This window comes from Perna viridis, chromosome 5 (genome assembly GCF_037379345.1).
Source record: "Perna viridis isolate PV_CMFRI_1.1 ecotype Kerala chromosome 5, ASM3737934v1, whole genome shotgun sequence".
NCBI classification, from domain to species: Eukaryota; Metazoa; Mollusca; class Bivalvia; order Mytilida; family Mytilidae; genus Perna; species Perna viridis.
The window spans coordinates 41,186,977-41,210,616 of NC_142449.1; the positions used below are offsets into that span (position 1 = coordinate 41,186,977).

Genomic DNA, 23,640 nt, shown 5'->3' on the forward strand with positions numbered 1-23,640 from the left:
GCATGTTCCAAGTCATTGTCTGCATTTTGCATTATGCAAACATTTCCTAATTTCTGATAATGTTCACATCCTTTGGTACACATAAATAGTTCTAAAATACTGTATATGGTATTGTTGGAGTGAGAGAAAGAATCTAAGCAAAGATCAGTGTTGATTATCTGGTTATCTCCCTTTGTCATTAAATGATTCATTAATCAATAAAAAATGTATTAAATTAGACAGAAACTGGAGTTAACATGCATTAAAATACTACTCATTCCAGGAAAACAGACAATTAAGGTGGTTTCTTAAATTTGACAGGTAAACTGTTTAGGTATTCTCTTATATACATCTCTCAAATTACATTGTGTTAAATTTCTAAAATGTAACATTTAGTGCTGGAACCTAAGAATCATGCAAAATTGGAAAAAAAACCCAATCAATCATGCTCAGAAAGAACACACGATTTTGATAATGTGGGCACATAGCTAATGGTATACTGAAATTGTTTGTCTTAGAAGTGTCTGAAGATGCAGAAAAGTAAGTTTTAAGTAACAACAAAATGATAGGGGAAAAGTGAATTATCTCCCTTTGAGTATGAAATTGCAATGCATTTCATATAGTTTATACCTAAAATTACTGACACTTAAAAAAGAAATGAATGTCATTTCTGCACTTTAGATGAAGATTAGAATAAAATTTCATGGAATGACTGTTTTTATCCACCATGATTCACCCACTGCCTGATTCTTACAAAGAATAGCACTTTAAAGAAGTAAATACAGACGACATGTATTCCTTGGTCACACCATCATGTCATTGTGGGAGGATATAATCAAAACTTCTACTTACTGTTTAAACCAGGATCATGTCTGTTGTTATGTTTTTCTGTTGTAGTTGTTGTCGTGGTAACGAGAGTTCCACTCGGCGATTTAGACTGATTTACTTCAATGGTACGTTTTGGTGAAATTTGATTTTTAGAGACTGCATAACTATAGGCCTGAGCTTCCTCAGGATTCAACACCAGAAGCTGAAAAGACAAAATATAAGATCATGTAACCTTTTCCCCTTTGATAAAAAATTCAAAAATCAATATCAACCTTCCTTTGGGGTATAGTACTTTGTGCTTCTATTTCAACCTTCCTTTGGGGTATAGTACTTAGTGTTTCAATTTCAAAGAGATCAATTCCCTTTTAATCAAGTTATCATCCAGAAATCAGAACGAACTCGTTTTTTTCTGGCTCCCTTGTGACCTCTTATTCTTAAATTGCAGAAGTTATAATAGTGAACACCAAATATCAATCCCACTCTCCCTTTGAAATATGGAACTGCAGTACAATTTAAAAGAGATCCATTCCCTTTTACTTATGTTATTGTCTGAACATCTGGAAAACGCTTGTTTATGTTCTGTTTTGGCCACTAATTCCTTATTGGTTCAAGTTATAAGCTCAAAAATTTATCCGAGCCTTCTATTCGAGGCATGGTACCTTGTGCATACTTTAAAAAGATCCAATTGTTTGAAGTCAAGTTATTGACTGGACATCAGGAAAATGCTTGTTTCCAGTCCTATAGGTCCCTCATTCCTAAATGGTTCATAAACCTTAACCCCCAAAATCAATCCCAGCCTTTGTGGTATAGAACATTATGAAGCAATATCATGGACATCCATATGTTTTTACTGGTGCAACATAGTTAAATTCTATGAAAGGCTAGTTTTCCAAAAGAGTTGGGGCCATAACTCCCAATATCAACACCAACCTTCCTTTTGTGGTTTGGAATCTTATAAAATTTTATAAAGATCAACCAACTCATATTCATGCTACTGCACAAAAACCAAGAGTCTACAGATAACAACCAGGACAAAGCAGAGAGCAGCACCATATAACCACAAGTGTTTTGTGGTTGTATAAAAAGTTTACATGTAATAGATATATAATACAGAAAGTTCAGGAACTTATGCGCACATATTAATTAGTTTTTTCTTTTAATAGCAGGGCTCACTTTCGTGCATATTTTGTGTACAGTTTCTTCCTTTGAGAAAGGTTCAGTTTCATTCAAAATCTCAACTTAAAGATTTCCTTAAATTCTTCCTCAACTGAAATTTTTGTTAAATGGATTGTTTGAGGAAAAACTCCATGAATTTGAGGTAATCTCAATTTGAGATTTTTAATGAAACCAGGAACAAAAATTTCAGAATTATTACAGTACAGAGGAAAATTTCATATTTTGTCACAGTATAATTTCAAATCAAGAATGTCAATAATTGCAATTTAATGAACAAAGAAAAAATTTTGGCAAAAACTCTTGATATCATAAAAATAACTGTAATCAATGTTTTCCACGAGAGACATACAAATTCTTCCTAAGACCCACGATAACATTCACTATTTACACATTTAATGTAATATATTTCAAGGAAAAGAAACATCAGAAATCAATCTAATGAAATTAAACAAATCAATGATTACAGTATATATAACAAGAATGCACTCATAGAATCATACCATCTAATCTAAACCATGCAAAATGAATCGGTTATCAAATATTGAGATAAGAAAACTTCATTTTCTAATTAATTATTGCTATCTTCATGCATAGGAATGCTCTTAGGGAATTTATCTCAGTCTATTCTTCATTGATGACTTTTACAGTCTTGACTCTCTCTATTTTTTTTGAAAGGCCAATAGAGCACTTCCAAGTGTATTATATTGATATCTTAAATTAGCCTAATCAGGTGTGGACAGTTACCAATATATATGGAAAAGGTATGATTTAAACAGTCATTTTGAAGGGATATGAATGGCACATTGTTAGATCAAATTTTAAAAAGCCAAACTGCCAGGACATATTTTGACCAAGGAACTTGGTCAGGTACACAGGACAAATTGCAACATGTCATTAGGACCGACATTGAAATTTTCTTTTGCGCATATACATAAAATAACACAATTACATTCAAAATTCATATAAAAATCATACTCAACTCACATACGACATATAAATACCATATGATTTGCACTTACATACTTTTCTTCAATTAATTTGCTAGCCCAAAATGTAAGTTTTTCATATGTTTTTCATGGCGGTCATTTAGGTAAAAAACATTCATGAAAAACATATGTTGCAATTTCTCCTGTGCATCTAAAATGCCAGATTCCATCACCAACAATCTTGGGTTTTACTTACAAATAAAACCAACCATGTAAGACCCAAAAGGGAAGACAAGGTTGTTAAAAAATGCCAATCATCAAGCATTCTCACTTTTGTAAGAGTTAATTGTCTATGCAAGATCTGAAAGAGTAGTCAAGGACATTAACTACTCCCTTTTTTCATTTAATTGTGTAAGAAATAACCAAAGTAGGTACTGAAAATATAATAATCATTTCTCTGAGGGCTCTGCCACAGGAGGATAAATTTCCTGACCCTACCCATCCCTCCCTTTTATCTTGTGGCAATCAAAATTTGTTGACTTGTGTCCCATCCATTTTTTCATTTCTTCATCATTCCATGTTCATTTTATCATCCCTTTCATGTTCATTGCTTGAATATAGCTGAAATATTGCTGCTCGGGCATTAAACCCCAATAATCAATCAATCAATCAGCCATTTTGTGGGGAACTGCCAACTTCACTTTCAATTTACATGAAAATTTTGATGTAGTTTCAAAAATATAAGCAAACTTTATAAACAAATTCCGGGCAACACTAACATCCCATTATTTTCTTGGGAAATTGTCAAATCAGAAACATGAAAACATAACAAATCTTTTTCTCCACAAATAAAACCAAAATATTTACACCAATATGACGGTACCTAAAAAAAGAGAAATCTTTCTGATGATCATATGCAAAGTAAGAGTGAGAAGATGATGTAACATTTTATTAATTGAAAACAGATTGAGATTACATGTTAATGCTTAAATCATTCATCTGCAAGCTGCAAGAATATATACACATGTATACAATGTTTTATACACTGAAAGCTGTGTTGTGCCCCATGCATAGTTGTGCATCTCTCTTTGACATGGCAAGCAAACTAAATACAGATCTATATCAATTTTATCATTGACAAGAATATTTCATGTTTTTCATTTTGAATATTCCGCTAAAAATAAAAAAATTTAAAAATTGAATGAATCAGAATTTAATCGGCCAACTCAAGAAAAACCAAATATTTATAAAAATTGAACTCTTGAACCAAAATTTCCAATTTTCTTGTCGTTGATACTACAAAACAACAATAAAACATAAACCAGTTGTCATGGCAACTCACCTGTATGTAGATTGCTTGCTATTTACAAAGCTATTTTTAGACACACTGGACACACAAATGTTTCTATTCTAGAGCACACACACACCAAACAGAAAGAGGTGTCTTAGGCCGCCAAACTGTGGAACTGAAACCGCAGAAATGACGGGATTACAACACATAATAAAAATGTGGGTACAGTACTTGGATGATGGAAACATTCCAGTCTCATCAGTTACCTCTATTTTTTTACACAATTTATGCATGAGCTTACATTAACCTTATCCCTTTATCTATTGTTTTGTGATACTAACCTCATAACTTAAAATCCATAAATTTTCATGTCACCTTTTTTGTGGTTTCTGATACCAAACTACTTTCATGCAGCTTATAATTTGTGATCATTTCCCAAGCCAAAATAGAATGTCTTACCAGGTAAATGATAAAATTGAAACTGCCATGAGAATTATCATGTTTTACAGTAATAGGTTCTGTATAATTTGAATTTATCCCGTATTGAAAATGTGTATGATTTCTTCATGTTTGATTGGCTATTCTGATCCACCATCTGCAATTTTCTTTATACTTTACACATCTTCCCTTTTCAATTTTTTCTTGATATTACATTTTCCACAATGGATGATAAAATTGGAAATTCACACCATATGAGTACTGTACAATTAAATGTGAAATGTTTACAACAGAGGAAGTGAATAGTGTGAAAACTATATTAACTGTGAGCAAACCTCACTAAATGATACCCCCACTCTCAATAGTCAAAATATATACAGTAATAAAAAAACAAGTCAAAGTTGCTTGAAAACGAGATATGGTATCCCTATATAAAGCAACTGTCGAAATATCAAGAGGCTGTGATAAATAGTTGCAGAGAAAACTTTTACAGAAATGTTGTATTTAAAAAATGGTATGATCAAAATATAAACAAGGTTAATTGGAAATTGATGTGCTGAAATCACATTCAACAGTATGGCATACTTATATAAAACTTCTCTCAATCAAATTAGCAAGTGGCTGTGATAATTAGTTTAGTAAAAGTAATTGCAGAGAAAACTGTGACAAAATTTTAAAATCTTCAATAATTTATTATCATCAAGTTAAACTAAAATATTCAATTCACCGTATTTTTATTTTAATAGTTTAATAGTTTAGTTAACTATTTTTTTTAACTGTACATATAAATACTTTATTTTACCCTTCAGATTACAAGGGATTTAAAGTAATAGATATGTATTTACTAACTTGATCAATCTAAATTTACAAATTTGATCAATCTAACTTAAGAACCTATCTAATAATATACTATGCTTAATTTTAAAACGGAATTTCGCTTTAAAGCGAAGAAAATAAGGTCTGAATAAAGAAAGGAAAAAAATTGCTATTAAGGAGGTAGCTGCTATTAAGGAGGTAGACCTATGGTAAGGGACATAACTCTTGAAATCAGTGATATGTTTGTATCATATTCAATTTCACCAAACCTTTCAAGCTTTCAGGAGATTGATGTCAAATGCTGAATACAAACGTTTCAATGGTTGTTAAGAGTTATGTCCCTTACACTAAGTCTGCCTCCTTCAAAAAATGACAACATAAAACTAGAAGTGATGACATGAAAAGGAAATAAATTCAACAATTAAGCTTTGTTTTAATTTTGTTTTTATCAATGGTTTATGGTTTCAGTTTCACACTGTGTCTTATATCAATAGGATTTCCCTAATACTTTATTTAGAAAATGTTTGTAAAATTCATACTAAGGATTTTACATAAAACTAGCTTTACAGCACAAGAAATAGAAATAAACAAAGGGAGACAACAGCTTACCTCCACAGTAATGGACCCTGACACAAGGTCATTGCCTCTTTCTGGACGTCCTTGTAAAGATATGATTTGTCGACTACTAGGATTCCTTTTCAACTCATCATAGTAGACTACTGCTTCACCCAGGAAATTCTCTGTAATAAAATTCTTTTTGCTGACTATACTAGTTTGAAAAAATGGCATTAAACGACAGGTTTAAATACGAATAAAAATGATAAAAAGAAGAAAGGAGGCCCAATTTTTCAGCCTTATGGCCCTTGTCAGGAGTGAATAACACTGGACAAGAGGAGAACCACCAGCATCCTAACGAAAGAAAACTCAAATGACCTTGAGAGTATGAAAATGAAAGATCTTGAACTTTGTGGGAAAGTCATCTTCAAGATCCCACAAACTCCCTCCCAACTGAACTAGATCCCAAACTGAGTAGTGACATGATTGACAGAACCTATAAAGTTCAAAAAGAAAGCAAATCATTGTATTATTTTTGGGGTCTGTGATTTAAAATGTCAAAACAAAGGTCATTGTATCTCCTACCTCAATCAAGGGATGAAGGAGTTGCACCAACTGTTTTGAAGTTGTTGTGATTTATCCAGTCCAGGGACGAATCCAGGATTTTATGAAGGGGAAACGTAATTACGAGAATAAATATAAAATTAGATTATGACATGTTTAATGAATAAATATGATAAACTGCCATATTCAATACAATATTTAGATTGCAATATTTTTTTTGAGTTTTTTTTTTTCCTTTGAAAAGGGGGACATACACCTGTTTTGCCCTCACCTGGACCTGCCCCTGCAATTTGCAGTTCTTTACTACTAATCTAATGCACTATACTTTCTTAACACTAGTAAAAATAGCCTTAAACCATCATGACATATAACTGAGAATTGATTTGGCATATAAGGTCAAAATATCATTTGACATCACTTTCTTCTAATCAATATAGCACATAAACATCCTAATAATTGAAAACCTACCTAGACTTGAATGAAGTTGAAACTACCCACTCCTCGATATAGAGATGTTAAGATAATTACTTACCTGTAGAAGGTTTACGTCTGTCAATCACTTCAAACTTCATCTGGCTGGAATTTTGATTCACATCACTGAAATAAAAGTAATTAGAATCTGTCAATCTAGCTGAAACTAGAACTCTAAACTGTGACATCACTGAGTGATAACCTAGTAATCAACATTATACATATAACTCATCTAATTTGTACAAAGATCAAAATAATCTTGTTTTATGCACATCCTATTGATTGCACTCTGCAGTTGACCTACAAGCTCTAGAATGTGTAAACCCTAATTTGCCGAAGTACCATAATAAAAATCTACAAAACTCATCTTATCCTATAATTAACTTTCATCAAAATCCATTGAATGGTTTCGGAGAAATATCGTCTAAAAGGAACAGTAAAAATGGGAATAATAAGCAACAATTGATCAATCAATCAATCAATCATATCGAAAAATAAAACACGACCATTTTGAAATAAAAAGGGACGAAGATTTTAACATGTTACATTGTAGCATTTTTTTTCTTTTTATCGAATCATAAGGGGTTGAAATGTCATAATGAAGCATTAAGTTATTTTGACTGCACATTAAACACATCCAGGGAGGTCTTTCATTATAAAACTTTTACCCCATTCAATCATTTTAAACATTACCAACCATACAGGTTTATCATTATGTAACAATTTCACTTTGTAAAAGACCAAAAGAAAGCAACCTTTATGATATATAAAAGACATATCAATTGGTGAATACAAACCAAACCATAAGCCCAAATCACAATACAAGGGTCCAACCCATTTGAAATAATACTTTTAAAAGCTTCAATGTGATGTTACTCCTTCTTTTGCCACTCAAGTAGCAGAAGAAAACATCTAGTAAATAGACCTCTAAATCAATAATAAGTAAAGGTCTTAGCTTATAGGTTTGGTTAATAGAACTTATGTACAATTCTATGTAAGAATTAGGTAAAATTGGAAGAAAATTTGAAACCTGCCAGTCAAAAACACAGGAAATTAACTGTCTTTTTCTCTTATAATTGTCCTCTGTGCAAATATTGATAATAATTTTGTCTTGATCTACCTATCTAAGAAAATTAGTCGAAGTAAGAAAATTTCACAATTTTGCAGAGTTATTTGCCCCTAAATTGTTCATATGTAGTGAATTTCAGTGAAATATCTGTTAACAAACAACAAAATACAGCAAATCTGGTCTGTACATGAATCTAAATTCTAATGATATAAATTAGGAAATGTCTGATTCTAACTATGACCAGGATTTAAACCTGGCAAGGATCTAAATGATTCAAATTTTCCTGGGAACACAGATAGATATTTCCTAAGTAACAAAAAGATAATAAACCTTCTAATTACAACAATTATTCACCACAGTTTATTCAAGTCCAATTTTTCTTGTCTCACAAAAATGACACATAAGTTTTATTATGACTAACCTAGCATAACACACCTATTACATGGTTATTTAACTTCCAACTTATTAAAATAAACAATTCAGTACTTCCCTGTCTAAGAATTAGGCAGAATGTGTATAAGGTGTGGCACATAAAGAAAAAAAAACACAGAGACTTTATTGCATTACCCGAGTTTTTACCTCATAACGTTAAGAAATTTCAATAAAAATTTTTGCAAAGTATGCCTTCTTAAGATAATGATTGGTCAAGTTTAGTTTAGTACTGTAAAAAAAAAAGCAGAAATATTTTTCTTAACTTAATTTTCTATAAGAAGTCAATAACTTATCTACTTCAAAGATGCTTCAGAATAAATTTAAATAGCTTTTCATTTGTTTTCTAGATGTATTGAATATATTTGAGGCAGAAAAAAAAACAAATCAAGAAAATTAATGTGCCACCTACTGCCTGATTCTTACACAGAATGGTACTTAACAATATGTAAAAAGTTTTATTAACCTGAACAGCTGGACATTAATGAGTAATATAAAATATTTGATGATATTTGATGTCATTCTATCAATACATATAATGCTGAATTTTCAAATTGGATGTATCCTTAATAAGTTCAGAAACCTATTTCATGTTTGTGTATAAAATAATAACTAAAGAAAAGATCAAAGGTGTATAGGTCTTTGCTTTGGTCATTCAAAGTAATCTACAAATTTATACATAATACATGTATGTTTAAAAATTCCAGCAATTCCCTCTCCTCACTCTCATTCAACATAACTTCTCTGATGAAATAATACTCACTTATTCCCAGCTTGTTAAGAATCATAAATTTTACCCTACCGGTGCACCCGACCCATGGTCCCAGTTTTTAGTAGAATCAAAGTTACTAATTTACTGTTGTTACTTTGCATGTATTATTTTGGTTATTTTATGTTCTTTGTTGTGTGTGTGTGTGTGTTTTTCATTTCTGGTCTTTGTCCCTGGATTATATTCTTTTGATTTCCGCTAGAATCTTGGTTCCCTTTATTACCCTTTTATTTTACCTCAAATTCTGAAACTCATTTCAGCATCAAATGAATTAATCCAAAAGCTAACACTAAACATGGCATCTCCTACAGGATTCAGTAAAGTATGTACCAAATTTGGATAAAAAACATTGAAGGATGTTTATTTTTAAGTGGTAAGAAGTAAGTTACAGACAATCAAACACAGACCTAAATGATACAAGGAATATGTTAGGACCAAATATTTCATGAACACTTATATCAAAGACATAAACAATAACTCTTTTCTAACCATCATTAAATAATCTTACAGTTAATAAAGGAAGATTAATAGAACAAATAATTGGAAAGAGTTAATAACCAAAATATGATCACGAGTGCCGAAAAATGCATAGCTTTCACGAGTGCACAAGTGATTATATATTAGTTATTCACGACGACAAATTGATTATCCTATTTATTATATAGGTTTTCTTTAAAAAAATTGACTTTTTTAAAAATAAATTTTCAATTTTGTGATCAGCAGATTGATGTTTGTGACATGACGTTTTGGCGGGAGAATGTCCGAGAGCAAAATTCCCTAATTTATTTTACTGAATTATCAGAACATTAGATAAATCACTGCTTTCTAGTGGTATATAATAACAGCAAATCTTACAACAGAAATTGTTCGTCCCAAAAAGGGTTAGCGGTTCCTCGACATTCACTAGTGGAGTAAGTTTGAGCAGGTGTATCTAAGTATACTAGGCATGTTGGATCAACTGGACCTGCAAAGTAGAAAAACAACAGTTCTCTTAGCAAGTTCAAGGTAAAAATCTGTCAAAACAAACAAAACATGTAAAACATGTCATCTAAATTTCCTTTCTTTCTGATAATTTCCATAATTTCTCAGTAGAATGAGAATTGAAATAAATACCTGAAACTAAAGACACCCATGCCAAAGACGATGTAAACAATATCACAGGCAAAAATGATAATCATATCATCTTTAACCAATATAGTTGTCATAAATCTATGCAATTGTGTTCATTGACATCAAATAGTTATAACCCCATTACTTGATAGAACCAAAAATAAAAACCTTCACTGAGCACAGCATGATACAACTGCAGCTGGTTTCTGTTGGCTTGAGGCAAGTGTGGACACAATATTAGTTTTTCACACACTCAACATAGGGACTTACAGTACATTATGGACACAATAACTCATTCGGACACAATAATGCATAATATTTTGACATCAATTTAAGTAAAGGTGCCTTCATGGAACACTTTATACCTCATTATCTCACAAAAAAAGGAAATGATAGGGTTAATTTGGTAAACATACTTCTTAAAGCTCTTGTATTTAGGCTGGGATTTTCATATGGAATCCAATAAAAAAACATGAGGCTCCCAGGAGCCTGATTGCTCACCTTCTTGAATTTTACCGTTCAAAGGCAATAAATTAAGCAAGAAGTTGTCCAACAATTTTGACTAAAAAAGTCTTTGGTAGGACTATCACAAGATCTTTTCAACAACTGAAAGTTTCTTTTGATCTACCATAGTTTTCAAGATATTGACTGAAAACTATTAAAAAAAAGTCATTTTTCCCCTTTGAAGGGCAATAACTCTTACAAGGAGTCTGAAGACTTTTGTAGTCCTAATAATATGGATCATTTCAACTACTGAAAGAATTCAGCTAAACCTAACGGTTTAGGAGATATATGCGAAAAACTACTGTTTGACCCCTATGTTCTATTTTAAGTAACGGCAGCCATGTTTTTTGACGAATCAAAAATCCCCACATCATTTCTATGCAGGATACCCCAAGAAACATTCATACCAAGTTTGGTTCTAATTAGTCAAGTAGTTTCAGAGGAGAAGAGTTTCATATAATTGTCATTAACCAGAAAAGCTTAAGAGAAAGAAGACAAGAAAATGGTTTTCTTTTCTTCCCAATTGATACTTTATTGAGTGTTTTCATGTCAACAATCTACACAAAAAGTTGCTTCTATCTTTAAGAAAGGAAAACTTTTTAGCAACACAAATTCAAAGTTTAAAGAGACCATTTTAATATTAAAGTGCATCTTATTCCAATCCAAAAGCTTCTTGTACATGTTATTGTGAAGAAAACATGTCAAAATATTTTGATAATATCCAACAAAAACTCCTTCCAATTTAATTCCAAAAAACAATCCAATTTTAATTTTCTAAAACAATGTTATTCACTACAAAAGTAACAAAAAGAAGATTAATGTCGGAGTTTCCACAAATGCTGTGGCAAAGAGGAGATTACATTTGAAGAAACTTAAATTAGATTTCCCCAGCGAGTTGTCTAACAATCCAATTTTCCTCAAAAGGTAATCTAGTAAATAAGACAATTACAGCAGAAAAATAAACTTTAATTTATTGTGACTTTTTTTCTTTGTAAAAAATCATGTCAATTGATTTGTTGTATTTTAGTTATCAGAGAGTTCATGTAAATACAGAGACGTGCCAAAAGTATTCAGTCACTTATAAATTTTCCCTTTGATTCTATGCAAAATTACATTTTTTTTAAAAAACTTATTAGAAAGTTAGAGAAAAAGAAACGCTAATTGGCTGTGACCTTTTTCTATGTATAAAAACATGTCAATTGATTTTTTAATCTTTCTTTTCAGAGAATCATGCAAATATATATAGTTTTATAAGGTATTAGGTTAAAGAAAAATAAAAGATGGCACATCCATTAAGAAAATGAAAGTAAATAAGAAAATTGTAAGTATAAAGGCTCATGCCAAAACATTTTGGCAAAGCCCATGGATAATTTCACCTAAAATCATACATAATATGAGGAAAGTGAAACCTAAACACTCCCGGAAAAAAAACCATATGAATTCAAACACCTTAATCCTGTCATAATTTTTGTAATTGGTAAAACGTGTAATGATACAGTTTTTTATTTTCCTTATGTATTCTCCTATTGTCATGGGCCGAAATTTCCAGCTTTGGTAAGGAACTGTGGGTTGTTATGGTCTGATATGTCATACAAAATGTACCACAGGATTGCTCATTTTCATATAGTATTCTGTGTAGTTTTCTATACTGGTTGATTGATTACTGAAACATGTGTATTGTTTAACCATTGGGTGGATTTTTGTGCCTTAGATAATTACCTTTGTTACAATTCAAAAGAATTACTTCAAACTCCAGATAACAGAAGACTAACCAAATCAATATAATTTACAATTCTAAACCTGCATGATTCTTGGATGGATTCATACTCAAAATATTAAAAAAATCATTAAAAAATAGCTGTAATCTTTTGAACTTTTCCACATAAAAAACTATCATAACCCATTAAATTATTGTATGAAGGATTAAGATTCTATCATCTTCCTGACATGAAAGGTACAAACCAATCAATAACCACAGAGAAACAGTGGCATGCTGTAACAGATAGGTTTTTAATGTCATTAGAAAAAAAAAAGATATTTAGTGAGGACGAAAAACAATATCATGTAGATAATAATACAGTAAAACCTGTATTATCAAACATCTATATTCAGCAATAACCTGTCTTAAAAGACTATGATTAAAATATCATTATGTTGTGTATTCAGTGTAAAATTAACTTGAGTATAAAGACTATCTGTCTTTACTGATAATGGTTTCACGCTCCCTAGGAATGTCACTTATGACAGATTTGACTGTATATTTATATCAAGAGATTCAAATGAAACTTCTTCCTTTTGCCAAAATTATGATTGGTTTTTGAAACTGTTTTTTATCATTTAGAAAGAAATAGAGATAGAAAAACAATTATCAATGAAAGCTGTGAAACAGGTTTAAAGTACATTTCAGTGAAATAATAAAAATCAGTGTTAGCTTTCTCAAAATAAGGTAATCCTCATATCCTCCCTAAACTCAAATTTTGACCGATCAAATCACTTGAAATTGAAGGTGTTCGAAATACAACCGAATGTTTGTGCAGTTAGTATGCACATCGGTTCAATCAAATAACTCAATAAGTTCAATAACTCCCTTTAAACAAACAAAAAATATGCAGTATGGTTTAAAAGTTGGTTTGGAGAATCAGTAATCAGTCAAATAAATGAGGTAATAAAAAATATCTTGGTCAAGGTTAAAAACAATCAACTGAAAAAACTTCAGAAGAAATATACATACGAAAGACATATCCTGCAACAAAACAATAGAATTCTCATCCTGTTTTCATCATGTAATATCATGAAAATAGCATGGTCAAGTATGTTTCTTATAATATGGATGAAAAATACTGAAGCATAATTTCATTAATTTAATATGTTTGCAGATAGGAAAACACTCACATTGACTATTACAACTCATCAAAACAAACAAAAATTCAGGATACTACATGTTCATTGTATCGTAACTTGAACAATATTATATAACTTCATTTCCAAAATGATCATAAATGCATTCTTCTCAATAAATCTGCACATTCTCTCTAAGTATTATCTATTCCTATAATGAAACCTTATATCATAGTTGAAAAAAATTATACTTCCAATATATTGTACTCAACCTACGCATGTACAATCATGGATTAATTTGGAGAGGACCATGAGCCAACACACAAAAGGTAATTACAAATTACCTAAAAACAATTGATCAAGAATCATGATGGCCAATCAAATAATGACCCATTAAAATCTGAGCTTTACAGTTGTAAATGCTGTTTGAAATCCTTTTTTCATGCTATTGTTGGTGTAGCTTGAGCCTCATGATCAATGGGGATTCCATACTGATCAATATTACAGCACACCTAATGGCAATGCTCAGGGGATAGAATTGCTTGGTCATCCCTTGATTAAATTACACTCACCTGATGAAATATCTTCGGCAGTACACTGAATGACTGACAAACAGATTTAAACTTTGTAACATTCTGTTTGACAGAAAGTGTAATTCCCTTTTCTTAACGGTCCAGTTTACAATCAAATTTAGTTCATTAGGTGATTGCCATTTAATCAAGGGAAAATAAATTCTATCTCCTGAACATCATCATTGTTTTTGCTATAATCACTGCGTAATTTTTACAAAATTTTGTCAGCTGATTCAAATATCAACCAGTTACCAACAGGCAAGAGGACTGATATTTCAATTACTGTTTATACATGCATCTTTTATGTTAACTTTCTCCCTACCTTCTTTAGAGCCAAGTCCACTAGCCTTGATAATTTTGACCAGTAACCTCTTATCAGTGGAGGATGTCCTTTGAACTCTCTGCTGAGGTGGAGCATGGAACTGCAGGGTAAACAAATATGTTAAAATTTACTTTTAATCAGAAATGGCATAAACACTTTTACTATTTTCACATATGTGTACATTAATCACCGACAAAATTATTACACATGAATTTCATATTACATTCATCTGAATTGAGACTTCTGTACATGTTTATGCGCTCTAAGACACTTTCCTTATAACAGCACTCTGAGTTTCCTTGGTCTCCATATTGTATGTACAAAGACATCAATGTATGTAAGTGACTGGTTTCATTCTTTTTCTGATTAAGCTGAATGTTTTTCTAGTGATAAACATGTAGACCAATCCCTCAGAAATCCTATGTAGTCTAAACTACCCTTTGCTCAATATATCATTCTCTTTTTTATAAAGTCTAAGGTTTATTTAAATGGTATTAATTACCCTATGTATTTTGCAAGAACTCATTGAAATTCATGCTTCAATCTTTACTACAAAAAACAAATGAATTCTATACATCTATCCGATATACAACCAACAAAGAATTAAAGGATAATACTATACTATACTCTGACTGCAGATCTGGCTGCAGGCTCCAGGTAGGAGTACACCACAAATTAAAGAATACAAGTCTGAGAATATTCTTAACTTCAATGGTAACTCCAATCAAAGTTGGTGAAACTGACTGTCACAAACAGTTAAGAATTATCTAAAACTTGTGTATTTTTCAAGTTTTGTTGTGCTATGGCCTTAAAATGGGGATCAGGTAATAGTTCACTCCAACGTAAAACCGGGGAATTCCTTATCTGATCTATCACATGTAATAGTAAATGCTCTCTATTCCATTTTAAGTATGGCTAAAAATATTCTTACAGCACTCTGAGTTTCCTTGGCCTCCATAGTTTCAAAGACTGGTTCCTGTACATGGCGAGGGCTAGAAGGCTTGGCTGTAGAGTCAGGACGAGGGAGATTCTGTGTTGATCCTGTCAGCCATTTTGTGAGATTAATGTCTGTACTGGCAAGGCATATGGCATTTCGGACCACTTCTTCTACGACTTCAATGTCAACCAGGTCTGAAGGATCCTGAAAAAGTTTGAAAAATCTTTTATGGTATTTCAAAAAACAACTTTGCTCAACACATATATTGGTAAGTAACCCTTCATTCAAGACAAGAAGATTGACACACAGAAACAGATGGAGCATAAAACTAGAGGCTCAAGGGGAACCAGAATTTTTCACTGAAAGATTTCAGAATACCTCCACCCAGTTTTTACCCTTAAAAAATCCAACTTTCATGGAAAACTAAAAACTTAGAAAAACTCATTCCTGTCCATTGATATGGACGGAAAGAGAGATTAATAGACCATTTTATAAGGTATCAAAAAAGAGGGGGGAAGGAAACAAGCCTGTACTCTTGCCCACACAAGCATAAAGCTACCACAATGGACTCATTCCAAATTACTGCTTTTGTGTCATTATCAAGTAAATATTTTTGCAGAATTTAAAAGCTTAGTTTTCAGGGAGTATAAAAAATCATTGCGATGCCATGACAGGACAGTAAAGGTTTTTTTTTATGAAACTAGCTTTTCAAGCTGTAAGTTAACTCTTAAAGAATCATTAAATTGTTTTGTTAACTAATGTATTTTGATCAAAATTAGCTGTTCAAACATCTGCACAACAAATTCACATCAAAATGCAAATCATATATGAAGTCAAAAATCTTAATGAACTGCACATAAATCTTGCCCTTCAATATTTTCACTTTTTTTAATGAAACTAATATCAGAAATTTTTTCACATCTAGAAATAGATTAACATTTACTTATTAAATCTACTGCAGAGAATGCTTAAGACATATGAGTATATAAGATTTATTCACAGTGCCAGAAGTTAAAATTCTATAATAAGCTAGATTACTCATTCTATTAATTTTGGTTTATAAATCAGATTTGAGATTGTTAGATGCGTATATATAAACACATCAACATTTTACCAGAGCTTAAAAAATTAGTTAACGTCATAAGATGTTTGCCAGGAATCTTCAATAAAAAATCTTTCTTTTATCATTCAGATAACCTTGCTTGTACTACTTCAATGAGTATCAGGAGGAAGAAAGATTTCATATAAACTTGATGGTTACAATAGAATTAATAATCTCAACAATATTTTACATTGTATCTATTGCAAAGGATCCTACAACAACTGAAACCATATTCTGGCACACCCCGTAGACCTCTGATCCCATAAACAAAGTTTTGGGGGGTATGCATGTACAGGAATCACCCTGCCTGTCTGCATCTGTCCACATTTTTTTACCAACTTTAAGAGATCAGGAAAGGTTTGTTTGTTTGTTTGTTGGGGTTTAACCCCCGAGCAGCAATATTTCAGCTATATTCAGACGATGAACATGAAATGGAAAATAAAATGAACATAAACGATGATGAAATGAAAAAAAAGGATGGAACACAAGGACAATAGGGTTGACAAATTTTGATTACCACTAGAAAAAGGGGGGTGATGGGTAAGATCGGGCAATTTTGCCTCTTGTGGCGGAGCGCAATGGTTCCTACTCCTATCGAATACCACAGCAATGTTCTTTAACGTGCAAGAAACGTGACATCTTTCCCAACACGGTGCACCACTTTTGGTTTGCGGTCAGGTTTTTCGTATTATAGCCTGACAACCCCAGCATGTAACACGCCAGGGGTACCCCATTCCACCACCTGGGGCACACATCCCAGTTGCTAGGTTTCTGAGCACTATTTAGTTGCTTTTTACGACAAGCTTAGCGCTGCTGCAGGCCTATTCTTTTGACACCCGGACCTGCACGAGGCAGATCAGGAAAGGAGCATGACTCATAACTTGAACTATATGACAAACAGGATGATTTCTCATTTAAAATTGTCAATCTTTCATTTTTCACTGGCAACATTCTTTCATCTCAGACTGCTCACAGATTTTCTATATCAAAGCTCATGTGTTATTGAAGTTACATGGGGTTATCTTTGTTCTATTCTAAACATCTTACAAAGAAGTTACTTGGGGATAATTTTCACTACTGTGCTGGCACTAATTATCCTGTTCAATTGTTTTTTAAATAAGGAATGAGTGTTATATCTTTTGGTCTATGAAAAAATAACCTCAAATAATGCATAGCAGGTTTTTTTCAAGTGCGCACAACAGGCACTGAGGTTATTTATAATAGACTGAAAATATATAACAGTCATTCCTTATAATTAAATTTCTGTAACAAATGCAACAAGTAAACCATTTAAAAAGGTTGATGACATCACAGTCATATACAAAATTTGGTCTATGAGATGATGGACTAAATTTTTTATCCATTCAGAAGGCATGTTACTTCTGAAATTATATTATATATTAGACACCTAACTGCAAAACTTGATCCAGCAAATCCTGAGTATAAAACTCTGTGAACATTCCAACAATTACAGAATTATGCCTTATCGATGTGCAAGGGATGAAAGAGATGAAGATTCATACAAGTGGTAATCACAGAATACCCTGGCAACTCCTCTATTTCTCCTGTTGATAAGGCTGAGGATTCCTTGATTTTCACTGTTTCCAATGAGAAACAAATCTTTTAGAAAATACTGGTATAAGATGGTATCAAATTATAAAGACTTATCAGACCACACATTTCATGGAATGGAACCGAGAGATGTAGATCTTCAGACCAGACACAGGATTTACAGTAAAACATGATGTAATGATTACTTATATTCAGCTATTACTTGTACCTGTCCTGTAGATTAAATGTCACTTTGCAATGAACTCTATGTTAAATTCATTTGATATAAAGATCACCTGTCTTATGTGGCCACAACTTTGCACAAGCTATTTAAGACAGATTTGAGTGTAAAAAATATTCAAACTTTGTGTTACCTGTATTATATTACATCACTCCACGTACCATAATATGTTCCATAAAAAAAAAAACATTATTAAAAAGTTCTTAAATGAATGAGATCTTTGACAATCACCCAATGAGCATCAAATAAAGATGAAAGCTCAATTAATATAGAGAAATAGTTGTGAAAACAACATGAAATACATGTAGCTTTGAAGATTTATAAAAATAAATATGATAAAGTTCTAAAGCTATTTGTTTTTAAAGAATAAACAGGAAAATGGGTAGAAAAGAGTAGACAATAATCAATGTATTAAGGAAATAAGACTTCATGCAGTTTTAACTAATCTTTATCAAAACAGACAGGTACTTGAGTGATTAAAATTTATCAATAACATGGTATTTTAATATCTTGTACATGTAATAGATATTGAAAAATTGAATTTATTTTGAGACAATTTTTTCTCAGTTTTAACTGTATGCATTTTGTTCAACCAGGAGCTGATTTTAAAGCCTTAGATGATACATACATTGAAACCTGTGTACACCAAATCCCTTGAATGAGCTGAAAATATGTCAGAACCAAACCCTTAGGTAGTACAATACAGTTAGGTCATTTCTGGAAATTTGATCTCAACTTGTTAAAATAAAGCTGTTTTGAGGCAGTCCGCACAGAAATTTCTAGTGTTTTGTCATAAAAATGTGCATATTTTTGAAATCCTTGGTGTGTGGTTATTGTTATAAAATCCAGTAGCCATGGTAACATACTGAAAAAAATATTACTGAGTTTTAGTACAACTCAGGGGTGCCTTTCCAACACAAACAGCCAATTACTATGTTTTATAAAATATCAGGCACTTAGACACTACTACAGGATGAAAGCATGCATGGAGTAGGTGGAAAAAGGGTAAAAACCCTTTTCAATTCATTCTCTCACAATTTTAGTTCCGAAAGTTCGTGCGAAATAAGGTATTTTGAAAATCAGCCATCTTATGCTGAGGAGAGAAGATAATACGGTAGGGGACTGAAACGTTTTGGATACCATTCTTCATTTGAATTACACCTGTTTACCATTACATATATTACATCTGTCTATGCATAAATGCTTAACTACATTTAAACAATATATCCACCAAATTTCAACTTTCAATTTTAAGTTTTACAAAATTTGACTGGGGCAACTTGGTGTGCGAAACAGTGTGCCTTAATGTAACTGTATAGTGCACCCTTAAATAAGCTGAAAATAAGTCTTAATACACTGAAAAAAACAAATTGCCTGACCCTACCCACCTCTCCCTATTTCTAGTGGCAATCAAAATTTGTTGACCCCATTATCCTTGTGTCCCATCCCATTTTTCATTTCATCATCATTTTATGTTCATTTTATTACTCATTTCATATTCACCGCCTGGATAAAGCTGAAATATTGCTGCTCGGACGAATTAACCAAGAATAAACTGAAAACCTACCTAAACCAAACATTGTCTGAAAAAACAACACTTAGTTTAATGCATTTAAACTAGTATAAACAATATATGTGCTTAATTGAACAAATCCTTCAATCAAAAATGGGTTCACTTTAGCCAGGTTATATTGTAATCTATACTCAGTGTCACATACAAAACATATCTTTCAATATTGAAATAAAAATTGGTGTACATTCTATGACACCAACCGATATTCAAGATGTGTCAAATAACCTGCTCATTCATATCACAAAACAGCTTCTCCATAAAATGTAAATTGTTCAAATCCAATGAGATTTTAAATCCAGATCACACTGTTTACATTGTCAGATCAGCCGTGATTTTGTTACAAAAACTATTTTTCGTTGTTGGTAGTTTGATTTAACAAAGATTTACTGCCTTATTTTGTGTCAAAAGTTCTTCTGAAGGTTATCGTTCCTTCTAAATAATTGTTTATTTTCAAATTTGTGAGAAATTACATTTTTTGTCAACATAGAAATTAAAAAATACAATTATCAGTATTTTGCCAACAATAGGCACTTAGTAACAAAAATGGTGGAAAAGCCATGCAATTTCTTGTAAGGAATTATAAAATACTTTCTGATTGTGTATATCAATCATAAGTACTGATGTCTGGTTTTTATAAACTGAGAAAGGCATAACAAATAAATAGAAAGATGACCATAACTCAATAAAAAAACAAGAAAATTATGATTAAATCGAAAATGGGCATGAAGTGACGTGGAGTATAGTGTCAACACTGAAATGAAGACTAATACATAACTAAGGAAACAAAATCTCTCATAACAAATCAGTTTTGAATGAACGAAATTTCTTTTACACTTTTCATAATGATAAACACAACCAGTGACATTCATTGAGAGTTGTAGAATTTCCAGCTATAAATTGGAATAAGCACCAAATATACTAAACATGGACATCCTTGGAACTACTCTGATATCGTTAATTGCTTCATTTTGCAGAACTAAGGGAGTTTGATAGCTCTCCTGATAATATGTCATGTAGTTTAAGAATCGGCTTACAATGACAAAGTGGAATGAAGCATGAATTACTGTCATAACTGACAATGAGAAGATATTAATACCCATCATTTATACTGAGGGATCACTGTAAACAGCTGTAGGAATTAGTATTTGACATTGGCCTTTCGACTACCAATATTCTGTCAGATAACAGAAAAATTCTGAAGTGGTTATAGAAGTGAACTGCTGATACTGGACCTTAGAATTACTCCATACTTACACAGAGAAACTAAAAGTTGTCACAGGAATCTGTGAATACTGAGGAGATCACAGTGAATCTTGGAAGCAGTCAATGAAATAAACAGTTTTGTAATGAACCTGAGACAAATTGATTTGAAACTGAAAGTAACCAAGCAAATTTGTTGTGGGTACTGGCCTTGACTAAAGTTCTTACATAAATCACACCTATCACAAAAACAAGTTGCCAATTCTGGAATACATCCCTGTAAACTCACAAAGAAACTGTATAAAGCAGTCAAAGAAATCAATTGCCAATACTGATTGTACAACATGTCTGTATACTATTAGCTGTATTATTTCAGCCATTTCATTGAATAGTACTATAAACATGGGCCTATCCAATTTTACTGGTACATTTATCATTTACATGTCATGGTGTGAATATTATAATTTAGTATGAAACATATTCCAGCATAACAGAAAAAAGAATGGATATGGTGTAATGCAACAAATGCACAATGGGAATTTTCTGCATGCTTACTTTTGGTTGTTTTCTGTATAAATAGGATTGTACTATACAGTAAATAGGCTCATTTTGATGAGCAACAAGGGGCAGATTGGAGATTTTAGTTTGTTAAATGCCAATTAATTCTTAACCAGCTATTATATTCAGAGATTTCAGAAACAGATTGGCCAGCCTTTTAATTTAAAGTATTTGACACAATATACCAGCACAAAAAGTATAAAACGATTTTATTGAAAACAGTTTTTGCAGTTAATGTACTGGCAAAATAATGTTAAGTGCATCATCTACCTTAAAATTACATTTAGGTTACATACCATTAATTCTTCCAATGAGCTTTAAGAACTTACACAAGAGCAGTGTTCATGGATTCCACTTACCCGTCACCCAGGGCAGGCTCAATTTTGGTGTGGGAAAGTTGATTATTATACCCCACTTTCAGTTTCCCAAGAAGAAAGCTTGAGTTTAAAGGACTTGGAAAGCAAATTTCTAGTGTGGGAAAGTTAATCTTCTTAAAAATCCTGGTTCTGAACCCAAGACTTATTCAATGAATCAAAGAAACCTGCATAAACAAATATGGAATCAGTCCACAATAAAAACATTCTACCTAACAATACTAGATCAATGACATCTCTGTGAAACCAGAGAGGAATGGAGTAAACTAGCCATGGGAATGTGATACTAATAATGAAATATGTCTATTGCACCATTTCTGCAGCATTTAAGTAAAAGGAGATTAAAATATAATGCTAGACTTATACATTGTACATGTGCATGTCAATATAAAGAAGTCTTTTGTTTTGTTGCACCTATTCAAGCTGGGGTTCAGATAACTGGATGTTTGGGGTACAGGACCATAAAAATTTTAACCAGAATCTTTGAAATTTTATTTATCTAGGTCCTGGATCTATAGCCCTTTTAACTGATTTTCCTCAAGTGGACAATTTGAAACTCCAGGACCATCTCACTTTTGAAAGTAAATTTGAATCCTTATCAGGTACACATCTTAACAGTATTGCCCTGTGTGGGTCCTGGTGTCAAAAGAATAGGCTAACAGCAGCACTAATCTTGTGGTAAAAGGCGACTAAATAGTGCTCAGAACCTCTGACCTAGAGTGAGGGCACTCTGTCCACAGAGCAACTAGGTTATGTGCCCCAGGTGATGGAATGGGGTACCCCTGGCATGTTACATGCTGGGGTTGTCAGGCCATAATAGGAAAAACCTGACTGCAAACCATATTGGTGCACCATGTTGGGAAAGAGGCCACATTTCTCACACATTAAAAAACCCTTCTGTGGAATTCTATCAGAACAGGAACTATTGGGCTCAGCCACAGGAGGCTAAATTTCCTGACACTACTCATCTCTCCCTATTTCAAAATTTGTCAACCCCATTATCCTTGTGTCCGATCTCATTTTCATTTCATGATTATTTCATGATTATTTCATGTTCACTTTATCACCCATTTCATATTCATCGCCTAGATATAGTTGAAATATTGCTGCTCAGACGTTAAACCCCAACAATCGATCAACTTAACACTATTTTGGTAAGTAGAATTTAAATTGATAAAAGGTGCAGGTTATTTAACCATCATTTGATTTCCTTTTTCCTCATTTTCTTTCCAAATGAATTGACTTTCCATTACATCATTCACAACTATTCTTCCCTTTAATATCTATAAACCTTATCTGCTTAACTTCCATTTGATCAGACTTCACAACACCCCACCTTTTTTTCTTGTAACCTATCAATACAATTCTGAAAGTGCAAAGACTGCAAAAAATGCACAATATGCACAATATGTACTCAATTATGGAACAATACTCAGACTGTACATTT

At 32.2% G+C, this 23,640-nt stretch overlaps 1 protein-coding gene across 5 annotated transcripts in view; it reads right to left on the reverse strand.

Moving 5' to 3' along the window:
• LOC148617735 (C2 domain-containing protein 2-like) overlaps positions 1-23,640 on the reverse strand; it is a 72,613-nt gene that overhangs the window by 15,748 nt on the left and 33,225 nt on the right. For all 5 annotated transcript variants that reach the window (XM_088585259.1, XM_088585262.1, XM_088585260.1 and 2 more), the window contains exons 5-10: positions 15,589-15,798; positions 14,658-14,757; positions 10,167-10,275; positions 7,106-7,170; positions 6,064-6,194; positions 832-1,009 (exon numbers count right to left, since the gene is read on the reverse strand). In XM_088585259.1, coding sequence (XP_088441385.1) covers positions 832-1,009; positions 6,064-6,194; positions 7,106-7,170; positions 10,167-10,275; positions 14,658-14,757; positions 15,589-15,798 — 793 coding nt within the window. The remainder of the gene's footprint in view (positions 1-831; positions 1,010-6,063; positions 6,195-7,105; positions 7,171-10,166; positions 10,276-14,657; positions 14,758-15,588; positions 15,799-23,640) is intronic.